This window comes from Anguilla rostrata, chromosome 2 (assembly GCF_018555375.3).
Source record: "Anguilla rostrata isolate EN2019 chromosome 2, ASM1855537v3, whole genome shotgun sequence".
Classification (NCBI taxonomy): domain Eukaryota; kingdom Metazoa; phylum Chordata; class Actinopteri; order Anguilliformes; family Anguillidae; genus Anguilla; species Anguilla rostrata.
In genome coordinates this window covers 1,988,062-2,003,690 of record NC_057934.1, presented here as the reverse complement: position 1 = coordinate 2,003,690, position 15,629 = coordinate 1,988,062, and the positions used below count along the sequence as shown (strand labels likewise).

The 15,629-nt window shown below is 44.0% G+C and overlaps 1 protein-coding gene across 4 annotated transcripts in view; it reads right to left on the bottom strand.

Annotated features, from left to right (window-relative positions):
• LOC135243331 (VPS10 domain-containing receptor SorCS1) overlaps nt 1–15,629 on the bottom strand; it is a 179,566-nt gene that overhangs the window by 45,063 nt on the left and 118,874 nt on the right. For 3 of the 4 annotated variants that reach the window (XR_010326612.1, XM_064315090.1, XM_064315081.1), the window contains one exon: nt 13,300–13,399. Coding sequence is in view for 2 of the 4 variants with exons in the window: in XM_064315090.1 (XP_064171160.1) it covers nt 13,300–13,399 (100 nt within the window). In the remaining 2 variants the exon portion in view is untranslated. Of the gene's footprint in view, nt 1–2,501; nt 3,091–13,299; nt 13,400–15,629 lie in introns of those variants that run through there. The other variant, XM_064315099.1, reaches the window with a different exon arrangement.

The window sequence follows — 15,629 nt, the reverse complement described above, 5'->3', positions numbered from 1 at the left end:
CATCTAATCTGCTAAATTGCACTCCTGGACTTACCACGCTGTTTACAGAATGCCGGTGCATTATTAAAATTGCTGGACCAAAAAGAAACGCAAAGAAAAGGCGTGCATGTAAGTGGATTTCATATACGGTGCACATTAGAGACAGGAACAGCGTGATGGATGCAGAGGTTTCCTTCCTCTAAAAACCTGACACCAGTTCAACAAAATATTACACTAGCCTGCATATTCCCCATTATGTTTCCATGTGTGCTGTTTTACACAATTTAATCGTCAAAACCGACTAATTCAATAAAAGCAATGCATATAGTGCATAGCAAATGCATACTGCTTTAGCTTTGGACGCTGTCTGTTGGTTGTCATCAAGCTTGGCAAAGTGGTGCTGCTACTGAAGCTCACTAAACCTCGCCGCACTCCATTAATGATGGCAGTGACATCACTCCATATAATGCAAGTTTCCGCGGATTTGCATAATAATATCTGCATAAGCGTGCGCGCAATCAGACGGCGATGAATACTGTTGCATTAGTTGCCCTCAGTCGACAGCACTATTCATGAGGAATAATCCACTAAAACCTGCACTGCCACACGCCGGTACAGGTCATGGTCAGTGCCCACTAATGAAAACGCTCATAGCTCACATCACGCTGCTTCAAACATGTGACCCCTATCTAGCCAGCCAATAGGAGTGAATCATGTAATCCTGACAGAGAGAGGGACCAAAAAAAATAAAAAAATAAAAGAAACACAGGAACTTTTTTCACACGTAGAATAATTCTTCACGGACAATTTCATAATTAGTCAATGCACCGTTACCAGGGTTACTGCCAACCTGTACGGTTTGGTCTAATTTCACTGTAGGTCTGAGGCAAGCCTAAGGCCAGGTTTCTCAAAATGGCGGAAATGAGGTATTCTCCCGCGATGTGGCACAGCGACCTATGTATGCGGGATCGTTATGAGTAATCCAAAACCAGTGAAAATTTTAAATAATGTGGGGGGGGGAAAGAACATCCTGTGCTTGGCACAGACATATCCTAACTGCCAAAAAATGGAGCGATTTATTATCTGTCAGTTTCAAAACAGTATACCAAGCTGCCCAACTCAAACTAACAAAGCTTCATCTTAGCTGCCAACTGCAAATCTATTGGAAAATACATACAGTATTAAATGAGTGACATACTACATGTGTGCAGTTCAATGCAAAACTATTGGGACAGTGACAAAATTTTTGCTGTTTTGGCTCACTACTCTAGCAAACTGGATTGGAAATAAAAAAAGGTCAAAGTGCAGACTGTCATCTTTAATTTGAGGGTATTTACATCCATATGGGGTGATCCTTGCAGGAACTGCGTCATGTGTAAATAGATCTACAATATGCAATATGGTGATTTACAGTTCTGTAATGAAGATTCTGAGAAAGATGAAGATGTTTTTCATTTATTTATAATTTACCCAGTAGGGAATAGAACAAACATGGCCTTTTGTCTCTGAATTAATAGCAGAGTAAATCCATATCTACTCCATATTCAGTCTTCCTCATAATCCAGTGGCTCAACACATTGTTCTATTCTCAAAACCAACATCACGAGTTCAGTGTACACTTAACGCATACACTTATTAAACACACACACACACATGCACACACACACGATAGGCATGTAAATGTTTATGGCGTTACGTAAATCCGTTTGGAAGATATATGCCGTTTTGTGAAAAGCCACGCCTACTGCCACACCCCCTTTTCGGGCAATCGGTAATAAAAAGCTAATCTATAAATAAATAAATAAATAGATAAAACAGGTAGTCAGTCAAAGACAAGGACAACTGTAGATTGAATCCAAACAGATATTTCAAGTGACAGACTCTTCAAAAACTAGACAGAGGCTGGTGATTGCACAGCCTGGACACCACCAACATGATTTCATGAGCACTCAAGAAGCACCGCGGCTTGATCCGCCATCTTCCACTCAGGCAGTGCGTCACATCAGAAACAAACCAGGCCCAATACAACTGACATTTCATGTACAGGAAACAAGCAGCCTTTTGCCGTGGTTTCTGAACCTCTGACTTACGTGTGACTACAGCTAGTTCAAACGTTTAATACTTTTAAGGACACATCATTTCCAGGAAATGGATTCCCACAATACTGCATTTACCCCGTGTTTAGGGATAACTAAATACACTGACCAAGCATGACAGCAGCTAGGACTCTCAGATGTAATAATGACAATGTAATTAAACAGGCAGTGAATTAAAGCCAGGCTATGTTCAAGCATTTGTACCTCATGAACCGTTTTTTTCCCCAATGCTTATTATGATCACAGCGCAAGTGTTAACTGAGGGACATAGCAGCGTGCCTATCCTTTAGCGCAATCTTCTGCCGCACCGAAGTCTTTTCGTGATAAGTCCATTTACAAATTCTGTTTAACAACAGCAGTCGGGCCTGACGTGGGTCACTCGTGTTATCATAATCATATGCCATTGAGGTCTCTGAGACCGCCCACCTTGAAGTAAAGGTCTACAAATGAAACGCTCTCGTTTCTCCCCGGTCTTTGTTCCGTTCTTTTATGCAGTGTTCAGCCAGGCCGTTAAATCTGTAATTTCCCTCGGGCTTTGTTCTCTACTGAAAGGTCTAAAAAAATGTTCTGACTGCCGCTTGTCTGAAAAAATATAATCAACGAAAAGTATAATTGAATCAGTAGACCTGAACAGGTATAAAACCTTATCACTCGTACGATGGAACCTGCCAGAAATTATTTCCACGGCTCAGACTGACGTTGAGGTTCACACGTGTGTCGGAACATATTGGAAAGCCCCCGCCCCCGAAACATGGAATTCTCATGGGTCTGCGGTTCGGATGTTAAATCACTCGCCGTGTAATACAGGTGGTGTGGTGGCGTGGGAAGTACTGACTGAACTTTAGCTTCTTATAATCGCAACTCAACGTTATACACAACCTTGCGTATTTACTGTAAGAAAACATTTCAAGAAAGAGGAGATATTGTTAAGACGCGAATATCTTTCAGTGCTTGGAAGGACAGCAAGTCAAACATACAATAACACTGCGAACGGCAACTTAAGGACGAAAACGTGCGCTCAGAACAGCACCTTACTGGTAATCTGAATACTCTAACTCTCTCCTCTACACAACCTCTCCCCTTGAAAAGACGCTATTTCAAATCTCCTATAAGTGATATCAACCAATGCATTACGTACAAAAAAATGCATGCATGTATAATTAGACATTAAACACTACATGAACCCATTTTGGACCACTTTTTCAGCAGTCAATTAAGTTTCTAAATATTTTATGGTGCATTACACTATGGTAATCACTTTAAATATGAGCACATTTCCCCCGGTTTCATTCAATCATGAGCAAAGCTACATTAACTTCATGTTTAATGATTATGTCAGGTTATGAAATGTATTCATTTCTAATCAGTATACTTTAGTTTTGACAAAGAATAAAACATTTTATTTGTGTAGTGTTTTTCTTTGTAATATATATGTACTTACAAATTGGCAGGAGTACAGTCAAGAGTATTATCACAAATTTGGTTGAAGAAGCTAAATATGAAATATATTATTTTACATGTAAGCAGAGCTGAATAATATCATCATACCTATTTTAAAGTCCCAATTACAGTTGCCTGTTTCTCCCTGTTATACTCTGGAATCCAGTCTTTTTAAAAATCCTCTCAGGTGCAGTTGACCAGGTAGCAGGACGAGACGGTGGAAATAAGGCGCATAAGGTCTACAGGGAGAACAGAATGAATGAGATGGGCGCCACATCGCAATCTTTAGGTCTCAATCTGATTTGAGTTTCAGACGCAGGAAGAGCAGTCGACAGGTGAGAAATCTGAAGGAGCTCCAGAGGTTCTCCTCGAGACGAGGGGGTCAAAAATCTCCCCCTCGAGGACCTGCATCAACCTGATGAAAGACATTGGAAAGTGTATTTGGCAAAAGCCCCAGTGGGGGTGTTGGGGGGGGGGGGGGGGGGGGGGCAGTGGACAAAACAAGAAAAGAGAAATGTGAGGAGAGAAAACAAGCCTTTGTCTTTGTTATGTTACATGGGGCGGGTGAGCCATAAACATGACAAGATGCAAACAACACTAATTGGCAATTGACTCGTGTTTATTTAATCAGTCAAAACGAGCAATTATATGTAAAAAGAGAAATGCAAAAATTATCTCTAAATGTCACCATAATCCATCATCACAACCCCACTGGGGGGGAGAAAAAAAAAAAATGGAAAAAAAATTTGTGGAAAGAAGCCACCACTTCAGCCACAGAACAGAAATGACAAAATTACATTATGCAACCACTCGCCAATTACGGTGCAGCCAGACTCCAAACTCATCATCGTTCACCAAGTACAAAAAAAAAAAAAGTCCGACAGAGACAACCTTTCGCGTCGCAAAAAGATAATCACATTTAGACATAGCTTTCAGTTACAAGCTGTCAAGTGTGAACATACTTAGTCCCAGCGGGCTGCAATTCATCCCCCCCCCCCCCCCCCGAAGCCCTATTTTACTATGGAGGGGGAGGAGAGCCGGGCCACAGCCAAATCCAGCGTAATTTAGGGTAATTTTGCATCCAGGTATTTTCTCACTGTGGGATAAGAGTACGGGAGGAACTGCAATCAGTGTGCGCACGCGATGTGGGACGCAGGTTCGCCGCGACAAAGGTTAATTAAGTGCCGCGTGTCAGTGGCGCGGACCTGCGGAAACGCACGAGGAATACGTGAGACGGAACAACCGTTCGCTGAGCAGGCCCGCGATGGAATATTAATGGATTTAAAACTTGCTGCTCAGACTCTTCCTCCAGTTTCCTCCAAAGTTTTTGTGCCGGGCCGCCTAGGCGGGGTACATTTTCGCGACGTGAAATGACACCGCTTTACGAGCGCGTTCCTGAGCAGCGTTTCCCGATGCAGAATTTCGTCGAAGCCGAACAACACGCACAGCTGGGCGTGTAATGGCTCTTCGGGTGGTGATTGTCCCCGTCGGAATCGACAGAACCAGGGAGGCAGGGGGGAGGAGGGATGGGGGGGGGGGGGGGTTGGGTCAGACCGGGGCGTCGCTGACAGACAAATTCTTCACAAAATTCCTTTCATCAATTAATTTCTTTCTTCAATCAATTTCACAGATGGATTTCATGAAATGCACGGACCAGACGTCGGGACCAAAAGACCGTACATGTACAGATAATTTGAAACCAAACATCCAGTCAAAAAAAAACTCAGTATCTGCCAACCCTGTTCCTCAGACCATGTGATCTCACGTGCCACACCCTCCTCTCTATTCCATTCTCCATTTTCTATAAACATTTTCTATAAACTTTAATAGTGCACTGTAGGTTTTTGCTGGCCTGTTACGGGACCAACAAGTACAAACATATTTCAAGCATTTTTCCGTATGGCTAATTAGGTTACCAGGAAGTGACCTCTTTAAATATCAGCATCACTTAGACTCCCACATGTATGAAAGCAAAACTAACATAAATGGGGACAGATGACTTCCAGGTACCTTGTCTTCCAGAAAAGGTAAGATAAAACGGATTCCATGAAGCTTCAAAATCAAAACCTCACGCTTTGTTTCACAGAGCCACGTGTCTTTAAATGCAAAACTGCAGAAGGAAACGAACCGAAGGCGAGTGTGAGATCAATGTTTTCAACTGATTTTTTCAACGGAACTTGAAAGAGATTCCAGACCATGATTTCTTCAGCGCGCTGCAAAACACTGAACTCCAGACTAATTAACCACAGTATCATTGCACAGCACGATCTGGTTCACTTATAGACTTCCTGAAATAATCAGCCAATTCTGCGCTTAAAACCAGTGAGTATATTTACATGGGGGAGGGAAAAAAAATCTGTGTATGGTATGGTTCCGTCTGTTAATATAAACATGCCTTAAAATGCATTAAAAATGCATCGGATGCGGAATGTTGTTTTTTTAAATGCACATCGTGCTTTGAATTATTGATTCTTATAAACATCGATATTAGCATATTGTGTCCAGTGATGTTCTCTCAGCCTCAGATGGGACTTCTGACGGGGGGAAAGTGACGAGAGATAGGGGGAAAGAGGGATAGGAGAGCGAGAGAAAGAGAGGGATAGCAGAGAGAGAGAGAGGGTGTAGTAGAGAGAGTAGTGAGCAGAGAGAGATACTGTAGTAGAGAAACAGAGAGAGAGAGAGAAAGAGAAATTGGAGAGACAGTGAGACTTTTAATTATGGGTACCACTCACAAGTGGTTCAAATACAAGGTTGGAATGTTAGGGGGTGTTAGATAGAGAGAGAGAGAGAGAGAGAGGGAGAGATACTTTAACATCAGGAAAACATCAAACCAGTCTCTCATTTGCTGGCATTTGAAACACGACTTTACACTCTAAGTCACCTTTCATACCAGTGTTTTATGCTCTAAAAGGTCAGAAACATGCTGGCATGGACATTGCACTTGGAGAAGATGCGTTTCTGGAGGACACATTTGTATAAAGATAATAAAATAGAACTCTTTTTATAGAGGGTGAAGGCTAGCGACAGAATAAAACTGTCAGTGAGTCACCAGACACAGTCATAACGCACAGTCGGAAAGCTGGGAACCGTGCTAGCTGCACAACACCCCCTCATAGTTAGCACGCAGTCCACCTGAACGAGCCCAAAACGTGTCCCGGGGATGGCTAGTTTGAAGGCGGATCCATGCGCAGATTTAGCAGGGGCGTGCCCATATGAGCAGCCATGGGGGGGGGTCTCCCCTGAGGCTGGGGGGGCACTGACTTGCTAACGCAGAAGCAGGTTAGCAGGGGGCAGGGGGCTTATCACCATGCCTTGAACTGAACTGAAATGAACATACCTACCATAACGCCAGGGCCTGTCCCCAAATGTTGTCAGATTTAACCGTCGGGTTGTCTTCATATTTCACATGCACCCCCGTGCCCACAGGGCCTGCCCCGGTCAAAAATGGCCCACCCTCGCTGGGTCCCCTGGGACAAAGCCCCTTCGTCAGATTCTGAACCCTAAATCAATCAATTTCATGTAGAAACAACCTGTCACTCATCAATAAATTGGTGAATAACTGCTTTCTGTCTTCACCATCCAGAGAGACTGTATTTCTTTAGTCCACCACTCTTTTGACTGCAAAACATATCATAATTGATTTTTTTATTTTTTAAAATATTTTTTCCTGTAATAGATGTATGGAGTTTAACTTAGATTAAGACTTCTGATTTCATAGCAGCAGGGTTAAAAAAATATCTTTGTACCCTGATGGTTTACTGGTCTATAATAATATAAAAAGGGCAATGTTGAACTTTCCCTAATTGTCATCACTCTAGAAAAAGGAATCACATTTCATGCTGAAAAAACATTCAAGTGTTTTCACTGCTGTTAAATTTAGGACAGGGTCATTTTTCACCCAGAGGACAGCAGGAGGGTTAAGCTTGGGAATAAAATAATATGAATTCAACTCAAATAATATTTTGTTAAAGTTCTTTTTATGTTTTAGTAGGCTTGGTAGTATGAATCAGATGCTCGATTTTTACTGCTTACTTTGACTTTCCTCTTTAAAATGTTTGATTTACTAAAGGTGTAGTTTTGTTTTTGGAGGTCTGTGTTTTGATTTGACCTTTATAGAAAACGCTTTCGGCAGACGAATACTAATCGGGCTACACGTTGGAATTGAGAAAAAGTGGCTGAACTGGACGCTGTCCTTACATTACACCATGAATAAGTGCTTCTTCTCAATATTATTACCAATTTATATCTATAGAGTATGTGTGTGCACGGCCAAGGATTTGGAAAAGAACAAAAGATTATGATTGAAACTGACAATAATATGAAAATGCAATATTTAACATGAATACATCACACTGTACTGCACAGCTCTGCATTGAAAAGCACACACTGCAAGGTACCCAGTTTTATATCTTTTGAAATGACATCAGGCTATTTGCTGTATTTGCTGTTTCTCAAAGCAGATAAGTGTTGTGCATTGCTGTTTACTGCAAATTAATATGGATGGGTGCTCGGAATGTCATTGGAACCAGTGGAGTTTGACCAAAAATAATTCACGACGAAAATCCGTGAGCGAATATTTATATTAGAATAAATGACTTGAGGCGACAGACAATAATCTACAAACACGCTAATCAGCTTTTCGAGAGATTAAAAAAAAACAGATACCATACATTCAGTAAGCAAAGAGCGGGGAAAAGACATTTAACGGATAGTTTACGCTCCAGCAGGCCAGCAAAACGGAGAAGCATCGCTCCACGTCCCGATGGCCCCGTGTGTTTGCAGTGAAGGCTTACTTTCGCTCTCTGAAAGTCTGCAGGCTTTTGTAATGGAAGGGTCGTTGTGTGCTGCAGTGGGTAAGGAGTCACATATCACACGTAGTGGCACCTCTGACCTACTCTTGACCAGAGTGCACAACCCAGTTTGCTTCAGTAAGCATCTAACTTTATGCCTGTATGTAAAATACGTTAATGTGAATCCACTCTGCATATTTTAAAAGCAATGACCTGAACTTGTGACACTGCGTTCAAGAGCGCCCCCAAGTGCATCTCGGCCAACACTGCAAGTGCGAAATAAACATAAACCGCTCACAAATGAATAAATATGAATCTCTAAAATTCAAGATGGATTAGGTTTAACAAGAAGTCAAAAGTCCAGAAAAAAATCAGCTACCATCTACTGGTTCAGCTAAATACCACACAATACGCCCCATGACTGCACCATATGGCACCATAGGCCTATTGATTAACGTCCATACATTTTCCCTCATAATACGGATTCATTCAACCGATTCGAAATGTTCTCCAACGGCCATTTCAGCTTCTGTGCATGACAGCTTGTATGCGGAACTCGCCGAACACCCCCCCACCCCCCACGCCCCCTCCCCACTTTGTGGTATATACACTGAGCCTAATGAACGTCCCTTTTTTATCATATCAAACATGGGCAGCTCGGCACTTTGACATGGGCTAACCCACGTCGACACGTGGCTTCAGACGAACATATTGCGCATAAACTGCATTCCTTGAAAGAAAACTGACAGCTGATGAGTAGTACAGTGCTGCGGGGCTGCATTCTGTATTTCCTAGCGAAAAAAAATAAAAAAAGACGACGGCATTTGGAATAATTAACAGCTGGTTACATTAAATCCCCATGAAAAATTAATTGAATGCTTTTTTTTTTATTCTTTTGCAAGAGTTCCATCACTGATGAAGCATTTTGTCGTCCCTTTTAAGAGAGCACAGTCCCTCTGACACGGACTCAAAAATGATAAAGAAACAGATATTAAATGTTTCATGAGCAGGCTCCCAGCCCAGACGCGTTTTTTTTTTTTTTTTTGCGCCTAATGCACTTCACGGGCTCATCTGCGATTCTCTTTGTGGGTTCCAGAAAAAGGGAACACAATGCAGCACTCGCTAAAGATCAGGCCAGGCTAGCTCGCTGTTAGCTCTGAACCCTTGGAAACACACCCTTTTCGCTAGTGCGTAAGCAAAAAAAAAGAAAGAAAAAAGAAAAGAAAAAACAGATTTGGCGGAGTTAGCGCCACAGCTAACGTGTAAAGGGGGAAAGAGAGCTTAATTGAAGCCATAGGCTAAAGGTCAGTCAAACGGGGACAGGGCTCGGCAGCGGAGGAGGGAAGTCTTCATAAGAGGCTGGTAAATGTCAGCGATAGACTTGGGAGCCGCATGCAAAGGTCTCTTCCCTGAATGCTAGTGGCAGGCTGTGAAATTTAACAAGCTGGGAGATGAACATGTATATGATACAAATGCAGGATCAGGGCCACTGCTTTGTGCTGTTATCTATTTATCTATTTATTTAGCAGAAATGCAGGTGCACAGGAACCGAACACACACTACGACATCGCACACACATCACAACCTCACACACAACCCACCACACTTCGCACACACCACACACACACACACACACACTCACACACCCTACCACGCTGAGCAGCTGGCCTTGTTTCGAGGCTCCATGCAGTACCCTCTAGTACGGCAGTGCTTTGAGCCATTTGTAGCAGAATCCAGCTCCAGCGCTCTTATCGGAAGCTGTGTGAACGCTGCCAGGCATTTCTCACACCAGTGAGTCCACATTGTTCGCTAATTCCTCAGACATGGCCGTGAGCCGGGCCACACATGACTGCTAATTACACTTACTCGTATCCCAAAGAAGGGAAACCCACTCTGCCGAACAGAGGTCACTGCAGAGACAGACACAGAGCACTATTCTAATGCAAATGAAGAAAAACAATTATGTCATATAAAATACACTATATAAAAATATGTACAGGGAACAAAAAGTGATCTGGCCGTATGTATTTGGATCACTCACACACGTCCGTTTGCTTCCTGTTGACTTCACCCCCTCCCTCATTGAGCGATTCAGACATTTTCAGACTGCGCCTGAGGACTGACAGATGTTCTGCCCCCCCGCCCCCTCCCCTCCCCTCCCCGCCCCCCCCCCACCTCACTCTCCACCCCGCAGCACTAGCTTGATCATTTCCATCGCGTTACCAGCGCATGCATCCTGCACAAGGTGCTTCTGATTCGCCTTGACTTTGTTTTCTCCTCTCCTCTCCGAAATCTACCCCCCGTCCCCCACCCCCCCTCCCGCGTCCCGTGTGCTCCCCGGCGCTTCTGACGAGTCAAGTTGCGGGCAGGCCGATGAAAAAAAAAAAAAAAGGGCAGCCAGCCCAAAAATGTCAGCGGGCGAACTTCCATTTCACCTCCAGGGCTCTGCGTCTGGTTACACGGTTAGAACAGACTCACCGTAAATCACCGTGAGCCAGGGGCCCCCAGCCCACAGTCCGCCACTCATTACAGAGGGGCGCCAGCCCCCCCCCCCCCCCCCAGGTTGATAACTCCCATGCATTAGGGTGCATTAAATGATAAAGAATTTATCAATGCAATTCGCCCCCCCCTTTAAATTCAGTATTGGCACTTAATTTCCCTTTGATGTATGGTGAAACTGAGCAGTACTGGGGGGGGGGGGGGACGGATCCGATGTATTAAATCAGGATGAAATACCTTGTTGGGACGGCAGGTACTCCTCCTGCCAGACTGTGGGCGGGACTGGGGTCCCGTTCCTGTGCGATCAGAAATCGGCGCCTTTCTGATTCTCTTCAGAGAGCCGCAGCGGTCAGCTCATTCCAGCTTCACACAGACGCACAGCAACGGCTGGATATGAGTCACTTTCTTTTTTAAAAATTGTTTTTTACTGTTAGCCGCACAGAACCACAACTAAAGCTGCAGCCTTTATCCACGCAACACCTTACGCTCCCGCATTCGACAGACAGCAGAAACCCTCACAGATCAGCCCTGTTGCTGGGCAGGCTTCCTCCTCTCAGTTATCTCAAAAGGATACTGTTTGTGAATTATGATTTTTTTTAAAGCTTCAGTTTTCATAGGACGGCCAATTAACATAATGCAATTACAGCTGGAATTCATAAATCTTATTCGTACGTTGAGAACAAATCCTAAAATCGACCGATAGCGTGAAATTTAGCCACTACTGCCACCATGAAAATCTGACCTCCCTCCCCCACCCCTCCCCACCCCCAGAACTGCCCAATAAAATAACTGGTTTATCTCAGTTACGAGAATAGCTCATGATATTGAGGACTCATCTCAAAGTCAAATGAAAGCCTTTCAACCGATAACTTTTATATATCCATTTGCAGCTACAGCCCTTTAATTGAGTACAGCCCTCCAACAGTCCTCGTTGCGTTCCAACTTCCACACACGGCGTTCTCGTCCACGCCACACGCGAGAGGACCATCGAGTGTCTCTGCAAAGCGCTTCTCCGGGTTTGGAGGACATGAAACGGTAATTCACACTCGCGAGTGCGAGCTCGCGCCTCTCATGAAAAACATAAAGGGCAATCGAAAGTGTTTGGAAACATAAGTGAGATTTCGCAAATGGCTAAATTGATAAGCCGCCCACCTGCACAGTTGTTGAAAACAAAGTGGAATCTAAGGCGCTTACACACACACACATACACGCGCACGGACACGCACGCACACACACACTCACACACACACAGAAAGTTACCGCAGCGATTCATCAGAAGGTGAACTTGACACACGACAGTCAAACCCTTGCAGGAAAGGAAGCCGACATCGGATTTAACTCATTTTCACATTTTCTTTATTTGCGCATCAAAGAAAATTATGATTAATGTGCCCCTTTCCTATCACGCTAACCCACTCAATAACTGGAGCGATTGGGTCATTCCAATGAACAGGAAGTGTCTGTACCTTATCCTAAAATGTGTTTCAGCTATAAAGTAGTTTTGGCAAAAGGTTTGAGAGGAGAATAAAACGGTTCTGCTGGTTAAAAGCGTACTGCGTTAGTATTTTCTGGACTTAGTTGCTTTGATATACATCACCTCTGCACCCTGTGAGAAGTTTTCTTCAAGGAAACATTCCTGTCCATAAAGCACGCTCTATGAGTCGGTGACATTTTTCCTCTCAAAAGCATCGTGGAGACGACAGGAACAAACAAGAAATGTCACACAAAACCCCCGTTGTCCCGTTCCCAGGAGCGCCAAGGTTATTACGCACTTCCAACGGCCGAAACAGGCCATGATGTCATCAAACCTTTCACCGCGCAGCGAAAGGACTAGCACGGGGCTCCAGGTCGCCAGGTGCTTACCGGAGGACGGGGGGGGACAGAGAGCGCCTTTCGCACCTGCAGAAGAGGCGCTAAGCGGTGCCATATGTGCGCTGGAAGTCCTAATTAATTGGCGATTAATCTGTAATTAGCTCCATTATCACGGAGAGCAGAGTTTCGGAGGGAGGATGGATGAGAGGGACGGAGGGGGGGGAAGAGTTCAGAGCCTGGTGATCACGCCGACGGAGCGTTCGTCCTCGCGGAGCGGAACAGAACGATCGCAAAAATACCGACCTTTCGCCTCCCTCTGATTTAAAACACCGGGATTTATGGAGCCCCTTCCACGCAGTCTATATTTCACAGGGTTTCGTGTTAAAAAACAGTCTGGGACTGTTGCCGTTAACGACGAGAGCGCCGTCCCCACATTCTACCGACTCGCCGGGCGTGAGATTATTCAACGCGATGGTTTGTCGTTCATTTAATGCCTCCCCGCTCACATCCCTGATATTTCACAGTATGGCTGGAAGAGAGCTGGGCAGTAAGTCACCAGACCTCATATCGTCAGGTGCTCCGGTGAAAAACCATAGAATGCAGAAATGGCCGATTCTGCTATAAATAGCCGTCGTAATCACACTTGGAAGAAAATCCATCGGATAGACACGTTTACGGCTTACCTTTCTCTTGTTGTTGGGGCTGACGTACAAGTAGCTCAGGACCGTTTTGGCTCCCACTTTCTCGTTAAGCTTCTCGTACGTCGTTCCGTAGTCCGTTGACCTGAAACACAATGAGACCAGACACATTTAGATTTACAGACGGCAGGCGACCATTTTGAAAAAACAAGCACTAACACAGGCATGAGATCCCCTCACAGAAATGCAATATACCGCACAATATAGTAAATATGTGGAGTTTTTGGAAGACATATTTCATAGCAATGTATTATCGAATATAGACCCCCCCCCCCCCCCCCACACACACACACACACAATATCTGAAATATAACAATGTCTGAAAGTGGCTATATTTAGCCTATTTTGCCCATATACTGTGAAGTGTTATACTATCCCGTCTAATCTTGATAACATTTCATGTCAATAAATTGCTGTATATTTATGTAAGTGCCAGGTTAGGGACAGAATGGGACCAGCACTGGCCCTAAGGACTTATAAACAAACCATGAATCATCTGTCCGTCTGTCTGCATTCTCCTTCAGAAGCTGACATTCCTTATGTGATTTAATGAGTTCAGTGTTCGCTACGAGAACGCTGACCTTCACCCAAAACCTGACCATGTCCCCCGGTCTTCATTCTGGAAATCCGTTACCCTCACAACATTCTACACTGTCAGAAGAGGCACAGAAAATAAACGAACGTTCCGCTATCACATAGAACAGACAAATTCCTCCGTGCGATTTTAGACCCAATCAGCCGAAGCCCCAAAGCGCCAGGCTAGGCTAACAAGCTTCCCGCTCGGTCTCAGTCTGAGTCTCCTGAACAGGGAAAGTGGTGATGCCGTCTGTCCTAACTGTTACAGAGCAGCGTAACAGTCATGAACTTGGTCTTACAACTCCAATGTTGCAGGTTTGATTCCAAGATGAGGCACAGCTAGTGAGGAAGACAGTTAACCTACGTTGCTTCAGTAAATGTATAAATGGATTTTATTATTTTTTTATTAAGTAACCTGTATAAGTCAGTCTGCATAAAAGCGTATGCTAAATGGATAAAATATCATTATTTTTGGTTAATTGCCAACTAAGTATTGAGCCATGATTTCAGTCCAAATATGACAACAACAACAACAAAAAAGTTAAAATAACCCTAATCAAACTCTCTTTCACTCAAGCACTAAACACAAACACAAATATACTAGCTTGGAAGAAATCCAGCAAACAACAAATTTCATTCTATTTCTCACGGATCCAGTCTGATCTGTGTATTATATTATGACATTATACGTTTGGACATCTAATCAGAAACCGAATAGCTACCGACGACATTGTTTCAAAATTTCAGCGCTGAACGTTTTTGGTGTGTTAACTTGTTGCATTTCACCAAGTCTCATTGCTGAAAGGAGTTTGCTTGCTCTACACTTATCCCTTTAACGTCTTACATTGTAAAATCAATTGCTATGTCACTGGAAATTAGCATCAAAGGAATCTAAAGAGAGATTTGTGTGCAAAGTCTTTCACAATTTCCACTACCAAGTACGTTTCTAATAACAATATTACACCAAGACTGATAAAGACAAATGGACATTCAGGCAATGATTCAATCAACATTTTGTCCTTATCTTTGACTTATGAACAGCCACAAGTTCTCCCCCCTACCCTACCCCACCCCCATCACAAGGCTAATCTTGAACAAACTCTTTTTAGGTGATTGCTGAAGCCATATTCATACTGTATTGCTGGGCTGTGTAAATGAATGGATGAATTAATAAATGAGTGAATGAATGAAAGGATAAATGAATGAATGAATGAATGAATGAATGAATGAATGAATGAAAACTACATTTAATTGCTATTCAAATGAAAGAACTGAACAGGATCCTGGCCCATCGTTTGTTTACTTTGGCAGATTTCAGGCCATTAGTCAGAGAGCAGGTGTTGTACCCCTCTCATTAAAGTGTAGCCGCTCCCTCCCCAGTGACCCGGCTCACTGCTGCCACTCATCCCATTAACGGGGCCTACAGGTGGATCGAGCGGCAGACAGACAGGCAGGCTTCAGCGCACAGGGGTTCAGTCAGGCAGAAACTCCACAGCGTCACGGCTCACACACACACACATACACACACACACAGGCATTATAAAGGCACCGGGGGGGCCATGATACTCCTAATGCACACTGGGGGCCTCCTAACAGTTACAGCATCAGCACTAGCAGGGTAGTGGTGGAGAGGGTGGGCCACTCACAAGCAGCAACTGGCAGTGTGGGCAGGGTTAGGCTTGAGACAGATCGGGAGTGGGGGGGGGGGGAGTGGGGAGGAAGTGGGAGGAGCAGGGTGG